Source organism: Xiphophorus hellerii, chromosome 12 (assembly GCF_003331165.1).
Source record: "Xiphophorus hellerii strain 12219 chromosome 12, Xiphophorus_hellerii-4.1, whole genome shotgun sequence".
NCBI lineage: Eukaryota > Metazoa > Chordata > Actinopteri > Cyprinodontiformes > Poeciliidae > Xiphophorus > Xiphophorus hellerii.
The window spans coordinates 29,787,711-29,807,942 of record NC_045683.1 but is presented as its reverse complement, the minus strand read 5'-3'; the positions used below and the strand labels follow the sequence as shown (position 1 = coordinate 29,807,942).

Genomic DNA, 20,232 nt, shown 5'->3' with positions numbered 1-20,232 from the left:
AGCTCATTTATAACAGTAACCTAGGACAGAACAAGTGGCAGGAAATCACATTGGTACTTGCTGTTTGATTAAATCGATGCCTTACTTTTAACATCTAAATGTTTCAGAGTGTGTGTGTGTGTATGTGTGTGTGTGTGTACGTGTGCTGGTCTCTGTGTCAGGACAGCCAATCTCATTGAACCTAATCAGATCAGAGTGAAGCAGCAGGAAGGGGGCCTTTCTGTAATTACATCACCCCAGAGGCTCTGAGGAGGCTGGACATGCACCGACCTCAGCTTCAGCATCCTCACGTTTTATGGCTTTGCTCCGTTTTACTGGACCGCCTGAGTTAAGTGCTGACAGCAGCCTCCAGGGGCTCATCATTGCTTATTTGTTGCTACAGTGAAAAAGTAATTTCAATTCCTGCTTACTTAGTAGAGTTTAACACACTGCATGCGACTGAGCCCGGGAATCAAATGGACATAAGAGTTGCTTGACATAAACAATCCAAAATTTTACAAAATTACAAAAAGCAAAAACTTGAAAAATACTAAAACCATCCCACCAGTTTAGAGCTGCCTTTGATTCATATTTACAGAAACATGAATGAATATGTTTGATGTATATTTGCTTGATTTTAATTGGTTACTGTGTTATGTTTTTAATGGTGTGAAGCACTTTGAACTGTTTTGTTTTTGAAATGTGGTACACAAATAAACTTGGCTTAAAGCTGCAGTAAGTAATTTTTATAGAAAAAAAACCTTTTTACATATTTGTTCAAACTGTCATATTGTGACAGTGTGTTATGAAATAGATATGTGAAATGATCAATCTCCTCCACCTCCTGTCTGAGCTGCTATTGTCTGAAGAAACGCACCGCTCCCAACCAAAATCAACCAATAAGAGCGAGGAGGAGGGGCTTAGCGCTGTCAATCCATCTCATGTACTCTCTATTAAATGTCCTAATGGCAGAGAGACAACTCACTGTTACAGGAAAACCATTTATCTACCATCACCGTTGGCCAAGCTAATTGCCCTTAGCATACACAACAGGCTCTTCTAGCTGTACAATAAAAACGATGGGCAGCACCAACAAGACTGTGATTGACAGCACTAAGACATGCCTCCTGAATTTGACTGGTTCTTTATACTTAGCACTAGCACAAGGCAGAGCAGCTACAGTTTCCCACAGATTATCTGTCTCATAAACTGTCATGGCGTATTGGCAGTTTCAACAAATAGGTAAAAAAAATATTTTATAAAAGTTACGTACTGCAACTTTAAAAGTAGAGCCATAAGCAGTGAAACAAGTACTCAAATGTGGACATTTCTAGAAATGTGAGATCATCCAAATAGATAAAAAAAAAAGAAGAAAATTTAGTGTTGCAGTGCCTGACATCAGAGTGGTCACCTCTTGTATCGAAGCCATTAGTCCTCATCTGGACTAATCAATTTTTTATGTAAAATTGACTTTTATTTTGCTTTACATCATGTTATAATGTTTTTCCCTCGTCAAGAACATCTGGGGTTGGATTCCTTAAGACCTTTGCTGCATGTTTTCCCATTTTCTGTGTCTGATTAATGTGAGTAAAGGTCACTAGCGCCACGGAAAGTGCATCCAGGAAAACTGCGAATACCTCGACTCCAGACGTGACCCTGAATGTGGCCCAATCTCACTTTATATCATCTTGTGTTGGAGTCTCAGTGACACAATGTTTCCTTCCACGTTAAACTCCAGCAGGATTTTTTCTCTGCTCCTTCCACAGCCTGCTGTCAGAGGGCATCTGTCCAGGTTTCAGAGCAGAGCGTCTGCATCCCGTCGGTGCAAAGCGTTGCTCTCAGGACGGCTGTTGTCGGGTCGACCTGTTGTCGCCTGCAGCAGTTAGAACGACAGGTCCAAACCGGATTGGGACCATCTGATTGTGACTCCTGAAAACGCCAGAAACAACCTGACCTGAGCCTCGCCAATACCGCTTCTCTCTGGTTGCTATGACAACCAGAGTGACATGCAAATTGTGGTGTTGCCATGGGAATGCGCTTTCCTGAATGGCACCGAGACAGAGTGTTCGGATGCGAGGGTGCGTCACCTCGGACCCCCTGACGCATGAGTCGGGTCCGGCGGCCTCGGAGGGGAACCGACACTCTGATGACGTCAGAGACGGGAGAGTTATGGATTCCTTCCTTCCCCACAATGTTTTTTTTTTTTTTTAATTCTTGTTTGGCCTCTTTCACTGATAATCTGGAATCTGAGGAATTTAGCCGCAGATTTGGCGACTGCACGCGCGCGAGTCCGAGGTCAACCTCGTAGTCTTCCAGTGTGATCTCTAAATCGGTCTGTTTACTGGGCCAGTGGGTCAGATGCCGCGTTACCACGGTGACCTGATCGGTCGCCGCTACTGCGCCCTGCCAGCTGCACGGCATCGTTTAAAGTGCACATCTGTCCCTCTGAATGCAGAGCGGATTAAAGGCGTGAGCTCATGACAGTGATTTAGACACAGATTGTAACTCTCTGTTCAGTCTCTAACTGGGTTCTCACATCTGGATCTCAGTCAGATTTTTTTACAGACTTGTGACTGGACTTGATGTAGTCTGGAACCAAACCTTTTTCTTTTTATTGTAAAATTGACTTTTATTTTGCTTTACATCATGTTATAATGCTTTTCCCTCATCAAGAACATACCTATGTTGACTTAATTCTTTCATACATGTCTGAGAAATCCTTTAATCTCCATGGCAACCATTCAGCTGGTTAGACCTTCAACGATAAAGCTCCTGCAGTTTCCAAGCTTTCCGCCTCACAGAGCAACCTTGCCCCCTCAGCTCCTTCAGACTAGCCAGAGTAATTAGGAATCCGCCACTGTAGAACTGCTGAGCTCATTATAGAAGCTACTTTAAAGGAGCCATGTTGTGACGACGTCCTCAAGGTGAAGTTTCTGAAAGAGCAGGAGTTTTTAAAGAGACAGAGGCCCAATTTCAAGGCATTAAATTATGAAGTCAAATTTGTTTTCAGTCATATTTGATATTTGTAGGAGTTTTTAATAACAACTGAAAGTGAAAGTTACTTGATTGTGCCATAAAATGGCACACTGCGCTCTTCTGCCAGATAGATTCAGCATAAGCAGAGCCTGTCATGTGAAACACTCGCGCGCAATATTTATCAAGACAAACAGGCAAAAATTAGAGAAAGTAATGAGCCAATGTATTTGATTGGTGCAATTAGTTACTGAACCACACATCCAGTGAATTGACTGACGCTGTAGTAAACATGAGGGAAAGATATCAGGAATGAAGCTCATCAAAAAGAGCAATGAAATACAAACTCAGGTTGGAAAATAGAATCATAACTCAAATAACAAAAACTATAAACCATTAATCAAAATAAATTTACTAATCATGTAAGTCAAGGAAAAAGCGGGCATAAAAGCAGAAAATGTTTTCCTTTGTTCCATCTTTTTTTGGTTTATTTGCGTCCATGTGGTGACAGCAGACTGACCTTCTTTCTGCAGTGACTTCTAAGGGATCAACGATCACAGCTTGACCTTTTGGTCCTGCCCTTTACACTCTAAACCTACTCCAGATTTCTTGAATAATTTAGGATTTATTTACACAACACAGTGAACTACCCCGTTTTAATTTAAAGATGCTAGTATTCGTCAGTGCTAACAATGTACACGAACAATAAAAACAAAGCTGGGTGGTGAAGTATGGATTTGTGCTGCAGGAATTTGCAAAATGGAAACCTTTAAAAAGCGCACGATAAAAAAAAAGGCTAATTCTGCTTTGTGTGTGTATGGATCGATGACATCACAAGAGGGAGAAGAATTTAGCCTGCATTAGTAAACAATGACCCAGACATATTCAGCACGTTCAGAAATTTAACTGGTTTGAATAGGTTTCTATTATGATTGAAATGTTCCATTTGATTTGTTTTAGTGCGCAATCGCCTCTTGTTAAAATTCATAAATGTAAGTTTACTAAATACTTTTTTCAGTGCAGTGTGCATAAAGTCTGAACTTCAAAGGGAAGCTCCTATAGTTTCCAAGCTTTCTGACCTTCAGAGCACCCTTACCCACTCAGCTCCTTCAGACTAGCCAGCAGCAATTAGCAATCCACCACTGTGGAACTGCACATTGGCTAAGCTCATTATAGGAGCTACTTCTCAGTGAAACGCTGGTAAAAACATTCTTAAAGGGTTAATAGAGGAGCCATGTTGTGATGACTTCCTGAAGGCGGACAGTCAGAAAGAATAAGAGTTTTCTTAAAGAGACAGATGCCCAATTTCAAGGTGTTAAATTAGAAAGTAAAATTTTCTTTAAGTCATATTTGATATACAAAGCATTTTCATAACCACTTACTGAAGGTATCATGGTTACTAGATTGTGCTAAAAAAATGATTGTGGCAAAAAAATGCCTGTGAAATACATAATGCTTCCCCTTTAAATTTTTCGTCTATTTAGGAAAATACAGTTGCCATGGCAGTTATGACAACGCCAGCAGTCTCTTCCTTCATGCCCATGTGGCCCCGATCCCACCTGGCCAGTGAGCTGTGATGACGCAGGGATTTAGCAGTGATTGCTTTTCTGTTAGACGCTTCAATAAAGACCGTGACCCACGATGCCGTCAGGTGGTCCAGCTATCAAATGCACCACTTTCTGGAACAAACTGTGACGATCACCGGAACAAATCTACATAACATAAATGTGTTATTTAGCAATGAACTGAGTGTCTGCCATGTCTCGTCTTTCTGTCCTCATGCAGGCTGCAGACGTGGAGAGGCAGCTGTCCACTCAGGTCCATTCATTACGGGACGACTTCAGGGACAAGAGTGTGTCTACAAGGCAGCACATGACACGCCTGGAGACGCTGCAGGCCGAGGTCAGCCGCACTCTGCAGCTTTCACTCACACGTTTCACTCGCAAATGTTACGATTGGAAACTTGGAGCATGTGATGCTTGAAGAAGTTCTTGCGCATAAAAGCAGAGATGGTGGAGATTTTCTGGATGATTTTTGGTCACGGATTTTTAGCCGATACTGATTTCTCTTCAATAATAATAGTAACAATAATAGTAAAAAACAGAATATTTTTTTGCACTTTCTGCATTAAAATTATAATTGCCTTATTTGTGGTGAAATAAAACATTGATTCCTCTGAAAGAGACGAATCTGACAACTGTCCAGAATCCTGCAATTTATGACACGCTGGGATTAATTTGTTCACGTTCACATTTCTGTTTCTAATAACAGCAGTGTGTAACTTAACATTGGAATGAAGCCGACCCCAGGCAAGGCGGAGGGTGGATAGATTGATGGATTACTGGATGAAAAAAGCCAGCAGCTAGTGTCTGACTCCCAGTCGTGACGGCCTGAATCAAAAGCAGACATGATTCTGTTGGATACATCATCTTGGCCTTCGTCTGACTTCATTTTTAAACACCCCAATGATACAACTAACAGTCTTCTTCACTCAGTACCAGCTTCCACATGAAGAGTGTTGCTTTACTAGTGGCCAGTTAGCGATGAAGTTTCCTGCTGTTACTGATTGGAAAACTCAAGAGTTTAGGCTGCAAAACCGTGAGATTCTGCATTTCTGATGAGAGGTGCTGATTTAAACTCCTTGTAAAACATGATTCAAATAAGTCATTATTTCTAGCATACTGTTTGCTAAACGAACGAAAAAGAGCAACAAAAAAAAAAGTTTGGACTGTAGCAGAGGTTTGCTTTAAAGTTTCCAGTCACAATTTAACTCTCAGAGGACGGATGACAAGGATGGGATTATTACTAAAGTGTAATCTCTTCTTCTTTTATCTCAACATTTCTGTCTCTCTCCGTCGCTACGTCCCTCTCCTTTTGTCTCGGCTGGAGCAGCAAGGGCTAGAAGTGAGTGGTTCCGTCAGACTGCATGCTGCATGTGACGTCTGTGTCCCTCTTTGCAGTGTTGCCTCTAACAAGTATCCTGTTTTCAGGGAACATCCTTCATGTTTTTGTCAGGTAGATGGTCGGATGTCACGATAACATACTCAATTCCATTCGCTGGTGTCTTTTTGTTTTTTTGGTTGGCATCAATCATGGCAAGTGTGTCAAAAGAAGCAGGAGGCGTGGTCATGATATGTGTTGATGAGGTGCTCTGCGAGTTCAGCTCTTCTGATGCAGCGAGAAAACACCCAGACTGCAGAGCCTGCGCTATAATTGGGCGAAGAAGCTGCTGCTCTATATTTAGCCGAGATGCTGCAATGTCTGGGTGCTCCCACTTTCCCTGCGAGTTGCCTTCGTATGACATGTGCCGATGACTAATGGCTTTCCAGTCTGTTTCTCATGCAAACACATATTTTTGAAAAAGGTAAAAACCCAGGATGTGACAGCGTAGAACTTCTAACGGCAGAGAAGCACAACAGATCCGCCTTCGAGAGGCCGCCTTGTGAAGTAGGTTACCAGATGTAGGTCAGGGGATAAAAAGGAACAAGATGTGATTCGGGGGTGGGGGGGGGAGCTGTTCGGGCAGATTCAGGAGGGTAAACGGTTGTTATTGTGCAAGGCTTCGGTTGAAGGCCGTTGAACTGGCAGGGTAATGAACAGGCTCATACCAAGCTTTGTGTAGATGATTAAGGATACCAGAGCATTCCTGAGGACGAGGGTGGCAACCGACACCCACGCTCGTGCTAGGCAACACACATTCTTCAGACCAGTGGGAGTACTTTTTAATCTTGTGCAAGAGCCCAGCTTGCTCCAGAGGTAGAAAAAAAACAAAAACAAATAAAAACAACCAAATGTAGCCTTTAATCAGCTCCATGGCTTGATTTTCTGCGAGCAACCAAGTTTCTCCACTCAGCTCACGGTATTCCGCTGCGTAGCGCCTAACCACCTCCGTGTGACATGTTAGATTAAGATGCTGTCGGAGAGGAAGATGGAGCTGGAGCGCCGGGTGACCGCCATGATCGAGGAGAACGAGCTGCTGCAGAACACCGTGGACGACCTCCGGGAGCGGACGCTGGTGCTCGAGAAGCAGCGCCACGAAAAGGACCTTCAGGTGAATCCAGGCCAAAGGGGCTTTATAGCTATTTAGTTTAATTCAATAGTTGGGACCAAACATTTTGAATGTGACAAGATTTTGTTTGCTTTTCCACAAACTTTCCTGCTCCTGTCTTGTTGGAGCAGAAAACAACAAGACAGGAGCAGAACAGTGCTAGCTATTTTTGTGTTTTTGGTGTAGTGAAGTTTAATAGTAACCGTTTCAGTACTTTTTACTGGGAAATAGATCAAGTTCTTGCAAAGAGGCAGTCAGGTTTCAGTGTGACTGAGTTTTTTGAATCCACAATTTCAACATTTTTGCCTTGTTGATCTCATTCTTTATTGATTTCATCACTGAGCCCTTTCCGACTTAAGGCATTGCCACGCAGCAAAGGTCTCAGGGTGCCACGCTACTGGTGTGACACAGATCGGTGGAAACGCTCACTGTTATCTGGGAAGTTCCTTTCCCAGATGTTAAAACAAGCTGTGTAAAATAAGAAAATAACTTTAGTTATAGTTTTCGTGGAGGGAAAGGACTTCTGTGCTGCCTGTTTTAATACAAGGCGTGGAGTAAAGGGAGAAAATGAGTACAAGACTTGGAGAGGAAATTGTGGATGAAACAGGGAAGGTTACATCACCACAGAAATTTAAAACAAAACAAAAAAATCTATAATTACCAATCGACTGATATGAAAAGCTTGTCTTGTGATATGTTTTTCAGCCATATTACCTAGCCCACAGTTGTCAAACTCCAGTCCTCACGGGCTGCTGTCCTTCGGTTTTTAGCTGTGCCACAGGTACAAAACACTGGAATGAATGGCTTAATTACCTCCTCCTTGTGTAGATCAGTTCTCCAGAGTCTTGCTAATGATCTAATTATTCTATTCAGGTGGTGCAGCAGAGGCTCATCTAAAAGTTGCAGGACAGTGGAGCTCCAGGACTGGAGTTTGACACCCCTGACCTAGCCCTACGTTGGCGGTAACCATAGTTATGCCAATAGCACCTTTCCGCTCTCCTAATTCACACAGAATTACTATCCTCAAGCTAACAACAAGCTAACTGAAATGAAGCTACCAGACCATTTTGCAGCAGAACAGATCATAATTTTGGTCATTATTTTTATCAACTTTTATTTGCTTTCCAAATCTTTCCATTTCACTTCACCTGATCTCTACTCACAGTAATATAGACTCGGGGAGAAGGACACCGTTAAGACTTGTAAAGTTTGGGAAACGTTTACATCATAGACACGGTTGTGTAAATCAATTTTTTTTTTTTGCATGTCACTGACATTTTTTTTCAGATAGATGATAGCAACAAAGACTTTAACTGCTCTGTTATGCCTAGTTGCGACAAAGCCAGCTGGAGCTTCAGGAGGTCCAGGTGTCCCACAGACAACTGACGGCTAAGTTGGCCGAGCTGACGGAGGAGCACAGTCTGCAAACCTTCAGCCCCCACCCGTCCAACCTGCTGTGTGAGATAGAGCAGAGCATGGAGCAGGAGGAGCAGGAGCAGGAGAGGGAACAGGTAGCCCCGACTCGTCCGCTCTCCGTGTAGCATTGCTAGCTGAAAGCATTTAAATTAACGTCTAAACGCTTCCCGTTATTAGCTGCGTCTACAACTTTGGGAGGCCTATTGCGAAGTTCGCTCGCTCTGTTCTCATCTCCGAGGAAACGATGTCACGGACTCGGCACTCTCCACCGACTCGTCCATGGACGAGTCCTCGGAGACGTCCTCGGTGAAGGATGTGCCTACAGGGAGCCTTCACACCAGCCTGTTAGAGCTACGGAGGCTAACACAGAATCTGCTGGATGGGAATGAGTCTACGGTAAAGAATCAGAGCTCAAATTCTAAATTATTATTATTATTTTTAAGTTGAGTGAGGTTCTTTTAAGAGGCAGGGGGTAGTAAATATTTTCCCCGCAGTGCATGACTTGTTGTCATTCAGGGTAAAGCTAACTGATAAAACAAACAAATTTGTATGCATTTATTTATTACTGAAAACCTCCAACCAAACCGGATATTTGAGAAGACTGTATTTGTGGGAAAACGAAGATTTAAGGTCCGGTGCTTTAGTCTGCAACAAATACTTACTGTGACATGATTCCTAATCAACGCCGTCTTGTGTTTTATTAACTCTATATTCTAATAAGCTAGTTAAAAGTAGTTCCATCTAGCCGACATACGTTTTAACTTTGCACTACACTGCCCCCTATGGGTGTGGCATGTTTAAAACAATGCTCAGGGGCGGGTTTGTGTGAATCCATGTGCATAGAAACAATGGTGTGTGTGGAGAAACTTATTTTTATGAAGACCCTGCTACATGAGTACAAGTCCTGAGTGGACATGACCAAACACGACTTCTAAGAATAATAATCTATCCACTTTTCATTTATATTTTCTTAAAAATAGCATATCAAAAATTCTATACTTTTTACATTCCTAGTAACTGATAATATAATTACAGCATTACAGTAAACAGCCAGTTCTTATAATACTGATGGACTTTTGGAACGTTTTTCCTGGTCGTCACCCTGATCTTTAGCTCCCTCCAGCTTCTCCATCACATTTGAATTACAACTCTGAAACCTTACATTCACTCAGTGGAATCATGTTGGCAACTTGAAGAGATTGAAATCTAAATCTACCAGGGTTTAACAGTAGACGTTAATTGAACTCTTACAGTTTTGTGGTGGTGCAACTCAACTATCAGAGACATTGCTTTGTGTTTATGTTTTCTGTTTTTCTTTAATGCATATCAATCTCAGCTGAAGACACCTACAGTACATCTGGACTTCTCGTAAAAGTCAAAAAACCTAGTTTAGACATTGTCTAATCTCTCGCTTGCACACAAACGCAACCTAATGTTGCCCTAGACGTGTAAGCATTTCCCAGATTTATTTTTAGGTTACAAATAGTGCTTCCAGTCTTTCCTGTGCGTACAAAACTATAAATAATCAAGGCTGGTTAAACTAAACTGACAGCAATTCGCAATATTTTTCTTGAACTCCTTTAAAAAAAAAAAAAAAAGAAGAAGCACTATTGACATCTGAGCTGTGACTGTACACCTGCCCGGGGTGTGTGTTGTGAAGTGGGTTTTTGTTTCCTTCTGGAAGGGTTCACGGCGCAGTGATGAGGAGGCACTAGAGGAGCAGGTGAGGAAGATGGGAGAAGAACTGCAGGAGGTCAGAGAGCTTTATGAAGCAGAGCAGCACAAAACACGCGGCAACGAAGAGGAGCTGCTGCAGATGCACAATCAGGTATTCTGATGCTCAACTTAAAGGGGCAGTGTCAGGCAAAATCAATGCTTTTGAGCTCGGCATCATGTTGTGTTACTCCCTCATCAAAAACATTCCTGTAGTGTTGCATTGATTCTTTTGTGCACGTTTGAGAAATCCTTTCATCTCCGTAGCAACCATTCAGCTGTACAAAACGCTTGGGTGGATCTAACTCCGCCTTCGAGACACAGCTCCTCCTCCTAGCAGAGGTATCCGAGCTGGGTGACTCCCCCACTCAGCTCCTTCAGACTAGCCAGCAGCAATTAGCAAACACCTGATGGAGCTGTGCATATGACTGAGCTCATTATAAGCTACTTCTCAGTTAAACTCTGGTAAAAAAAAAAAAAAAAAATGTTCTTAAAGGGTTAATAGGAGCCATGATGAGTTACTGAAGGCGGAGTTTCAGGAAGAGCGGGACGTTTTAAAGAGGCAGAAGCCCAGTTTAAAGGGATTACATTACAAGGTTTAATTTCTTTTGTCATATTTGGTATATATAGAATTTTCACAACAACTGAAGTTAACATAGTTACTTGATTATGCTATAAAATACCACTATGTGGCTGGAAAATACTCAATACTGCCACTTTAACACTTTCACTCACTCTGTTGGACTTTATTCAGAGTTTTGCGAGGTAGCTCGTATGCAGAGGTTTCTTCTAAAGGGATGCCTGTCTAAGGTCCAAGAATAGCAGAGTTGATGGGGAAACTCATGAAGGGTTGTTATGTAGGACATGACTCCAACCTGCCTCCACTCCTCCAGGGCAACCGACTTTCTTCTCTTTGCTCGAAAACAAGTCCTGCAAACATCCGTCTGACGTCAGCTGCACTTTAACTGGGTCAAATAATTATTTCACACATGAGCAGCACTCTCGCTAAACCGTGCCAACCGAGCTGTTTGGAATGCACAAGGCGTTCATCTCTCAACTCCCCTCCATTCCTCCTGTGCGACCTCCAGATGGCGCTGCTCTCCATTGAGATCTGCTCTCTGAGGGAAGAGAACGAGCGAATGAGGGCGATGGCGGACGTCCGAGAACCCAGTGAGCAGCTCCAGAGCGCCATCAGAGACCGAGACGACGCCATCGCCAAGTAGGGTCAATCACAGAACAGCACACCGACACAAACCATACAGATGTAACTAACTGTACTTTAAGAGGTTTATGTTGACTCGTTATAAGCGGGGTGGCCATTGTAAAGTTAGGCAGCAAAAGAAAAACAAAACAGCAGCAATATTTAGGTTTATTTAGCTCTAAATTAACTAACATTTAGCTGCAAACTAAATATTTAGATTGCTGATGCTGAGCTGGAAGGTTCGCCTGTAGCAGTCTGCGTTACAGCTGCTTGAAGAAGCCTCTGACTGAAAGCCCTCTGTTGTTGTATAACAGTCTCATGAAGATGCTCACAGTTAACTGGACACTCTAGTTAAACTACTTTGTGTTGGTCGATCACATGTCGTCTTGAGACTTGATGTAAAAATGGGTTTTTAATCTTTGCTTTCATATTTTAAATGCATTAAGTAGATATTGCCAGAAATTTCAAACAAAGCTTATGCTTTTGTTTTTGCAAATGTAAAAATACTGAAGCCTGTCTTCTTACTCAATATGTCTGTATATGTGTGTGTGTGTGTGTGTGTGTGGGGGTGGGTGTGTGTGTGTGTGTGTGTGTGTGTGTGTGCGTTGCAGGAAGAAAGCTGTGGAAATGGAGCTGGCTAAATGTAAAATAGACATCATGTCTCTGAACAGCCAGCTTCTGGACTCCATCCAGCAGAAACTCAACCTGTCACAGCAGCTGGAGGCTTGGCAGGTGGGTCAGAGAGGACAGGAAGCAAACAAAGGAGCAGCTTTTTTCAAAATTGAAAATAGAAACTTTGTATATGTAGTGCAACTCAACCTGTTCAGGCAGTTTTTTTAAGTGCATTTATTCACCATTGGAGTGAACTGAGACTAACCTTCCTCATCACGATTCCATTGCTCTAAGTGGTTTCATATTTGTGACTAAAAGCTGCAGTGTGTAACTTTGATCAAAAAGTTGTTTTTTTTCTTACATATTTGGTAAAATCATCATTATGTTGTGACACTAAAGTATAAGGCAAATAATCTGTGAAAAAGCTCCTCTCCCTTCTCCCAGTGCTACCAGTGACTGGTGCAGTAATACACCGGTCAGAAACAACCAACATACCCTGCCATGAATGCTAATGCTAGTTAGAATAGCAACTGATCACGGCGGGTAAACGGTTTTCCTGAAAATGCAAGTCGTTTCTCCGCCGTTAGGACATTTAGCAGTGCATACACTGGCGTGATTGACAGCACTAAAACCTTCCTCCTGGCATTGATTGGTTATTTTTTTTCTCCCCCCAAAAATATATTCATTCATTTTAGTTTTTGAGAACAAAACATAACACAAAACAAAAGCGCAGCAGTGCAGTCCAAAGGAGAATCCAAAGAAAGTTTTACATATACGGCTTAGCATCATCAGTTTGCCAGCAGCAGTGCTGTGAGGAGGAGGAGGAGCTTGATGTTTCGTCACACCATTGTGGCAGTTTTAACAAATATGTGAAAAACCTATCTTTGTAAAACAGTTACATAGTGTAGCTTTAAATCCGCTAACAGAATCTCTGCCCTAATATTTGCCTGCTGTGTGTGACGGCGCCCAGTAGGGGGACACGTTACCGTCTCCCTCCCCGCCCTCTCTCCTCTGTAACCGGCAGCTCTCTCCTCTCTTCTCCTCGCCCACAGTTCGCCTCCTCAGGGCTCTTTACTGTTTGGCTCTTGTGGTTTCTGATCTAGTGGCCTTTCTCAACTTCAGTACCGCCCTCTCTCCCCCCGTGGTATCTCCCCCCCTCCTGCCTTAGAGGTGAGCCCTGAGCCGCTGTCTCACCGCTCTAACCTGACCATGGCACGCCGAGTCATTTCATGCTGAAGATCTGCTCATTTCAGGCTACTAGAACCATCCAAGCCTTCATCATCCCTGTTCCACCTCCCCTCTCTCTCTCTCTCCCTACTGCAACACTGTAAGATTTGTTTGGAGACTGGGCTGGGGTCATCTTAACTGATCCATAGACAATCACAATTTAGTGACCAATGGTTTTATATTGGTGCCACTTAACATACAAGCTGGCACTGAATGTGTTTCTGTTGTGGGAAAATGTGTTTTTATGTGCCCAGCCTTTCTTTTTAATCGTCCTCCAGCTGTCGGAGCCCTCTGGTGGCCGGAAGCCAAACATAAAGAGGAGACTGTGCAGTTCACAATGACCACACTTATTTTTAAGCATAAACATGTCAAACAAGAAAGCCTATAAATATAAACAGTAGTGCTGCAACTAAAAATTACATTAGTTATAGATTATTCTGATCAATCGGATAAAAAAAAATGTCACATTCTGTATTATTTAACATTACAACTACATTAAAAGATGAAAATAAATAAATAATTCAAATAGAAAAATAAACATTTCATTAATATGCAGTAACATAACATTCCTTTAGTGAATGTTTGATCATTTGTAGCAAACGATGCATCTACAGGGGGGGAAAAAAATCCTTCCAATATCAACATGTGAAAAGCTCAGGCATTTATGCTCGACTTATCCATGCAGTGTGGGGCTGATCTGTTGATTATTTTTAGATTATCCATCTTCTCCATTTTCTTCCGCTTAGCCGGAGTCGGGTCGCGGGGCTAGCAGCTTCAGAAGGGTGGCCCAATCCGCCTGTCGATCTCCCGCTCCCTTCTTCCCTCATTCGGGAACAAGATCCCGAGATACTTGAACTCCTCCACTTGGGGCAGGACACCCCCCCCCCTGACCCAGAGAAGGCACTCTACCCTTTTCCGGCTCAAGACCATGGCCTTGGATTTGGAGGCACTGATCCCCATCCCGGCCGCTTCACACTCGACTGCGAACCGCTCCAGCGAGAGCTGCAGATCATGACCTGATAAAGCCAGTAGGACCACATCGTCTGCAAAAAGCAGAGACGAGATCCTAAGGCCACCAAATCGGATCCCCTCAACACCTTGGCTGCACCTAGAAATTCTGTCCATGAAAGTGATGAACAGAATCGGTGACAAAGGGCAGCCCTGGTGGAGTCCAACTCTCACTGGAAACGAGCCCGACTTACTGCCGGCAATGCGGACCAGACTCTGACACCGGTCATACAGGGACCTGACAGCCGGTATCAAAGGGCCCGGTACCCCAGACTCCCGGAGAACCCCCCACAGGGCTCCCCGAGGGACACGGTCGAACGCCTTCTCCAAGTCCACAAAACACATGTAGACTGGTTGGGCGAACTCCCATGCACCCTCCAGGACCCTGCCGAGGGTGTAGAGCTGGACCAGAGCTGGTATTTTTTGATTAACCAACCAATAATTGGAAAGCAAAAGATGCCAGATAGGAGATTTGTTTTCCACAGAATTTGAACCAGGTGAAGCTGAAACTATACCACTTGAGGAGTTTTGGGTACAACATACTTAAAGTCTTGAATGAAAAATGTTCTTACTTTTTGTACAGTTTTGGATTAATTGCTCTGAATCTGTCCTTTCAGCACATCGCCTTCATTTGAGTCTGTTCTCCAGTTAACGATCAATTACTAAATTGGTTGACAATTATTTCAATAATCAGTCCTAATAAATAGTTTAATTTTTAAGTATATATTAAGAGTTTGTGAAAAATATGTTTGTGCACACTCCTCAATGTGCAGCAGGTGAAAGTTAACTTGTCTTACACTCAAATGTTGAAAAGGATACGAACCGTCCACGTGAGCATGTTTTGTTACGTCTAAACAGGGATTCCTAGACGTCTCAGCTAAATCTGGTAGCCATGTGGTCCAAAGTGACTTGAGTTTTTTTGCATCACACAAATCACAACCAGATATTGCCACTGTTGCAAACCACGAAGAAGACAACAGGAAGTGGTGGGAGGGCGACGGGTTTTTTAATGAACTTATTACGTGAACACATTTATTCACTTATTCTTATGCAATGGAAACACAGCAACTGCTAAATTATGTCTTTTTGACATTAGCAGAACACCGACAAAGTTTTGTGCACATTTGTAACAAAGACGCAGCTAATGGCCTCAAACTACGACAGAATAGCTGCAGAAGGAAAACTCAGGAGTTGCGACAACCTAGCCAAACTCAACCTGGAGGAACTGCTGTGGTGGGACATCGAGTCTCAGTGACCTTAACACAGGACACAAAATTTGAGCTAAATTTCTTCCACAATGATGGAAGAAAACGGATAAATTCATAGAATAGAACTGCTTTTAGTAATTGCTGTTAAACGGTATTAGTTTTTGCTTTGATTATATTCCTTTTTAACTTAACCTGTGAGTTACATTAGACCTCAACACTATGCATTTTGACTTGGTGTTTGAGTACTTCTTGAATTATTACACCAGCAGTTAACTTGACAGTGTCCAGTCTTGTCTCCAACGTTTCACATCTCACCCCCCCCCCTCCACCCACAGGCTGGTGCCATCTCTGTTTATGTTTCCCTGCGGTTCCCTTCTCTCTCGTTCACTTTGCTGTCTCTGGCCGTAGGACGACATGCACAGAGTGATTGACCAGCAGCTGATGGACAAGCACCAGGACGAGTGGCGCTCGGTCCACGCCGCGCTGTCCGGATCGTCGAGGAGTCAGTCCCCGAGGCGAGCTCGCCGCGTCACTGAGCGGGACAAGAGACTTTTCTCTTTTTTCAAAAAGAACTGAGCCCTGTCGGAACTGGCCCTTAAAGCACAGAAGAGACACGCAGAGACAGACGGAGGTGAGGGAGTGTATGGGTAAACAGCTCAGCCAAAGACAGGCGGTGGTAGGCAGGCGCTGATGTTGGGGGGGAGGTTCAGATCATTTTGCACTTTATCTGTCCCATTGCTCTGCTCCTTACTGAAAGGGAATGAAGGTAAAAATAAAAATCAACACTTCCCCAGAGGCTTTGGCTCAGCAATCCACCCTAAAGAGGACTTCGCTTTCTGGTCTTACAGAACAGGACAGGGTCACAAAGTTTTACCTCCATAGAGGAAGGTTTCCTTGTAGTGCCTACAAAACCCACTGCCAACTCTGTAGAGGTGGAGAACAATGTTACAGCGCTACAGCATGAACAGTATGCATCTCAGTTATCAGGCCGAGGAGGCTGGGGAAAGGCAGAAGTTTGAAGTATTAAGTTAGAGCTCAGAGTATAAAGAGAAGTTCTGGCAGTGACAGAGTACACACACAACGATGGGGAGTCTCTCAGGTTTATTCATGTGTCAGGGAAAAAACGGAGCGTGGTGTGTTCAACCCAACTGGAAAAGGTCAATTCCCAAATGGAAGAATATAAATAGAGGGGATGACTTACGGGCACTGCGATGGACTGGTGACCTGTCCATGGTGACCCCGTCTCTGTCCCATTGACCACTAGAGATAGGCAAGGGTGTATGATAATGGATGGATTAATGGACAGACTTATGGGCATTTTAAAAATGCAGTTCTAAAAGTGTAAATTAAAAAAAGAAAAAAAGTTTTTCTTCAAGAAACCTCTCTGATCATCTTAGCTATTGTAGCTAGTTGCTTTGATTGCAATAAATCTCAGACTGAGTTTCTAAGTGCAAAGCAAGTTTTTTTTTGTTTGTTTTTTTTAAACAAAGCAGCTAGCCTGATAAAAAACAGCCCCTTCTCCTACATTATTTGCTAAGTACAGAGGGTCTATTGAGAAACGCTTCCTGGGCTGTGTTGAGGTTTTATATTTTGCAATTAGACTGGGATTTTTCCCTGACTTTTGGCACCAGTTTTGTGGGAAATTTCATAAATTGTAATTTGTGTTTTAACAATTTTATTGTAAACACCAGGAAAACTAAATTAAAAAAAATAACTTTTCAGTTTGTGGGATGTTGTCGCGACCTCAAGAGACTCTCCATCCTCGTCCCTGACAGATGAATAAACCTTTATGGGGGGTGGTAGAACTCCTTACATCTAGCTTAGTGGTAATATTTTCCTACTGCTCACATCATGGACATCATTTGAAGAAAAAGCACTGCTCAGTGTTGTCTCCGGGATGTCAGCCATCTTCCTAGTTGACCAAATTTCTTGTTTACATCAGTTTGAGAAGGGATTAGGATTTATTATATGAACAATAACTATGAATTCCACCGGTGAAAAGCAGTGCACCACAGCTGTCAGCATTCAATGTGACCGTTTGCAGTCACTCCTAGTGGAGAAGGTCTACCTCCATTCCTCTCGCTTCAATACTTCACAGGCACTTTGATTTCTTAGCTTGCGGGCTTCCATACTTGGGGGACATTTCTGACTCCATTGGTGAAACACAACGAAGCGAGCTCAGATGTTTGAGCATGGATGATTTTGCGTGTGGCACATTAATGTCTCATGTCTGTGCGTGTTTAATGGAGCTGTGCAAACCTATGCAGGTGTCTTCACGTCATCTCAGCTGGTTGTTGGGAAGGATCAACCCAAAGAGTGATTTTTTTAAATGAAAATGACAAATAGGTTTGGATGATATATTTATAAGAAAAAGCATACTTTTTTGACAGAAAATCTTTTTGTAGAAAGACATATCTGTACAATGTTTTTGTCGACTGTTTTTATGCGTCTTGTGAACTGAAACTCCTTCGATGGAACGGGCATCTTTTGGCTCTTTTTTTTTTCCTCTTTTGTCGTTTGGTGTCACACGATGAGAGAAATCCCATAAATTCAAATTATTTATTCAAATTCTCTATCTATATGATGCAATTTACCGGACCTAAACACGAAATTCTAAAAGGTCTGCACATTTAAATGGCCTATACGAAAACAAACAGATTTATATATTGTTCTATTTTTTTTTTACGGAAGTGTTTAACTGGCCAAGCTAGTAAATAAATACAGGAGCAGTATCCCACTAAAAGAAGAAACCTTCTTGCTAATGATGAGAAACTTTCAAGTTTTTATGAGTTTCACATTTCATTATGACGAGATACCATTCTTGTATTTATTTATTTCCTTGTTCTGGCAGTTAAATGCTTCTGCATGTAAACAGCTGTTTAGCTAGATTTAGCTTAGCTTAATTTGCCTTATGTTAGCAAATACTGGAATTTAGAAAGGGGTGTACGCAGCTAGCTAAAGTTTATGTTTTAGCATCACTGTGAATGTTACCACCCACATTTAAATCTATCGAGCTATAGAGCTTTGATGCTTCAGGGATAGAGCCTAACTAGCTGTGTCCCTGGTTTTAGAGATAAGATAGCCTAGCTTATTTAAAGCTAGCTGGCACGAATAAACAGCCCTAAAAGTCAAGTATACTAATTAATGTATGGGGCTTGTGATTTTCAGGTAATCTGCTATTGGTAATGACCTAAAATTAAAAGAATTGGGACTGAGGTTCTGTTAAAAATGTATAAGCAGCTAATATCTTGACTGCAGTACATAATTATCTCAGGGTCTTCATCTGGCATAAATTGAGACCAGCTAATCGTAGAGCCTGAAGCTAACGGCTAGTCTGAGAAGAGCCAAGCCCAACGGCAGCTTGTACCTCTGCGCGTCTCTCCATTGAACTTTAAGAAATTTAAAGTGACTCTGTCATATTTTTTTCATAAACTGTCACCATTGCATTGGATGGTTTAAGTCTTTATAGGGAAATGGAGGTTGGAGGCTGTGCAGCACCAACTGTCTTCCTCTGTGAAACATACTGAGAATGGAACATGTGAAGCATTTATACAAACCTACAAAATGAAGGCATAAAAGTTACAATGGTGTACACTAAAACCTCTGTGTCAGACAGTTATACTGACCGGAAACATTTCCATGTTTCATCTCTTGAGTAGTCAGGAAGATTTTTAGCGCCACACCACTTCCTACCTCCGCAATCGATGTATATAATCAACAGATTTTTTTGTAAATAAGTATCCAAGCCAAACATGACAATAATTAACAGGCTCAAATGATCAAATTTGCATAAACCTCGATGTTTTTGAAGTAAAATTAATTTTAAGATGTCAGAATTTCACTTTAATCTTGGCTCTTAGCTGCCTCCAGGATCAAATAATCTGGATGTGTTAGTAAATGAAAGACTTATGTACTATACGTAAGAATTAAGGTAAGATATTAACAACTTAAAAACATATAACATAACTTCAACGATCGACAGTCCCTGCAAGAGCCATTTCAAGAGACAACAGTTTTGAAAATGAACCAGTAGATTATTTCCAGGTCTTAGTCAGACTAGTGAATAATCACTTTTAGTGTAAGCATTTACTTACAAAAGATAGACTTGAGAAGTTATTTTTATCAATATTGTCCTGATAGAACAGTTTACGCCATAAATTATATAGCGAAACGAGACGCTATTTCTCTTTAAGGTAAACCAAAACGGCACAGTCAGCCCAATTTAAAATGAAAAAAATTGTAACCTCAAACATTAATTTCTAACATAATAATACTGGCCAGCAGAGATGATCACAATAATACTCACTGTCAGTGTTTTTATGTAACCAATAATCACATTAGCCAACATATTGTAGTCAGTACTGGGACAAGAACTAAACTTCAGTTTCTTTGTTTTGATTTTTTTTTATGACACATCTTCAAGGAAAAAAGAAGGAAAAAAAACGTTACGTTTGATTCTGTTGAATTTATTTTGATGTAAATGCTGTCGTTTTTTTTTTTTTTTTGGTTGATTTTGTCTCCGACACTGCAGACTGAATGAATTCTGAAAACATGTCCAGTGTCTCTGTGTGTCTGGCTGGGCGTCCTGATGCCGGCCGCCACAGATTGAAGTGTGTGTCGCAGTGGGAAACACAGACATCCCATTGAGTGCGTTTGTGTTACTCGTCTCCGACGTCGTTTTCGAATCCAGTGCTTTCGGTGGGCTCATTGTACTCCATGCGAGTGCTTCCATTCACCACTGACTGACGGCACTGTTTTAGTTACAAAATACTTCAAGCTATTCAAAATATTTATCATGCAATTTTCTTAGCATCCTTGTTTTTGTACGAATAAACTCTTTACAAATC

The 20,232-nt window shown here is 42.1% G+C and overlaps 1 protein-coding gene and 1 long non-coding RNA gene across 3 annotated transcripts in view; one reads left to right on the top strand and one right to left on the bottom strand.

Annotated features, from left to right (window-relative positions):
- Nucleotides 1-20,232, top strand: part of bicdl1 (BICD family like cargo adaptor 1) — a 28,857-nt gene extending 8,625 nt beyond the window's left edge. The window contains exons 3-12 of one of the 2 annotated variants that reach the window (XR_004341141.1): nucleotides 4,738-4,854; nucleotides 5,845-5,856; nucleotides 6,857-7,003; nucleotides 8,332-8,511; nucleotides 8,594-8,812; nucleotides 10,101-10,244; nucleotides 11,218-11,348; nucleotides 11,942-12,062; nucleotides 12,995-13,112; nucleotides 15,794-15,905. Coding sequence is in view for 1 of the 2 variants with exons in the window: in XM_032577840.1 (XP_032433731.1) it covers nucleotides 4,738-4,854; nucleotides 5,845-5,856; nucleotides 6,857-7,003; nucleotides 8,332-8,511; nucleotides 8,594-8,812; nucleotides 10,101-10,244; nucleotides 11,218-11,348; nucleotides 11,942-12,062; nucleotides 15,794-15,961 (1,239 nt within the window). In the remaining variant the exon portion in view is untranslated. Of the gene's footprint in view, nucleotides 1-4,737; nucleotides 4,855-5,844; nucleotides 5,857-6,856; nucleotides 7,004-8,331; nucleotides 8,512-8,593; nucleotides 8,813-10,100; nucleotides 10,245-11,217; nucleotides 11,349-11,941; nucleotides 12,063-12,994; nucleotides 13,113-15,793 lie in introns of both variants that reach the window. The other variant, XM_032577840.1, reaches the window with a different exon arrangement.
- Nucleotides 715-11,211, bottom strand: LOC116729370 (uncharacterized). The gene is made up of 3 exons (XR_004341142.1): nucleotides 10,490-11,211; nucleotides 9,841-9,845; nucleotides 715-2,794 (listed from the first exon to the last, which is right to left on the bottom strand). It is a non-coding gene; the product is annotated as an uncharacterized LOC116729370 (long non-coding RNA).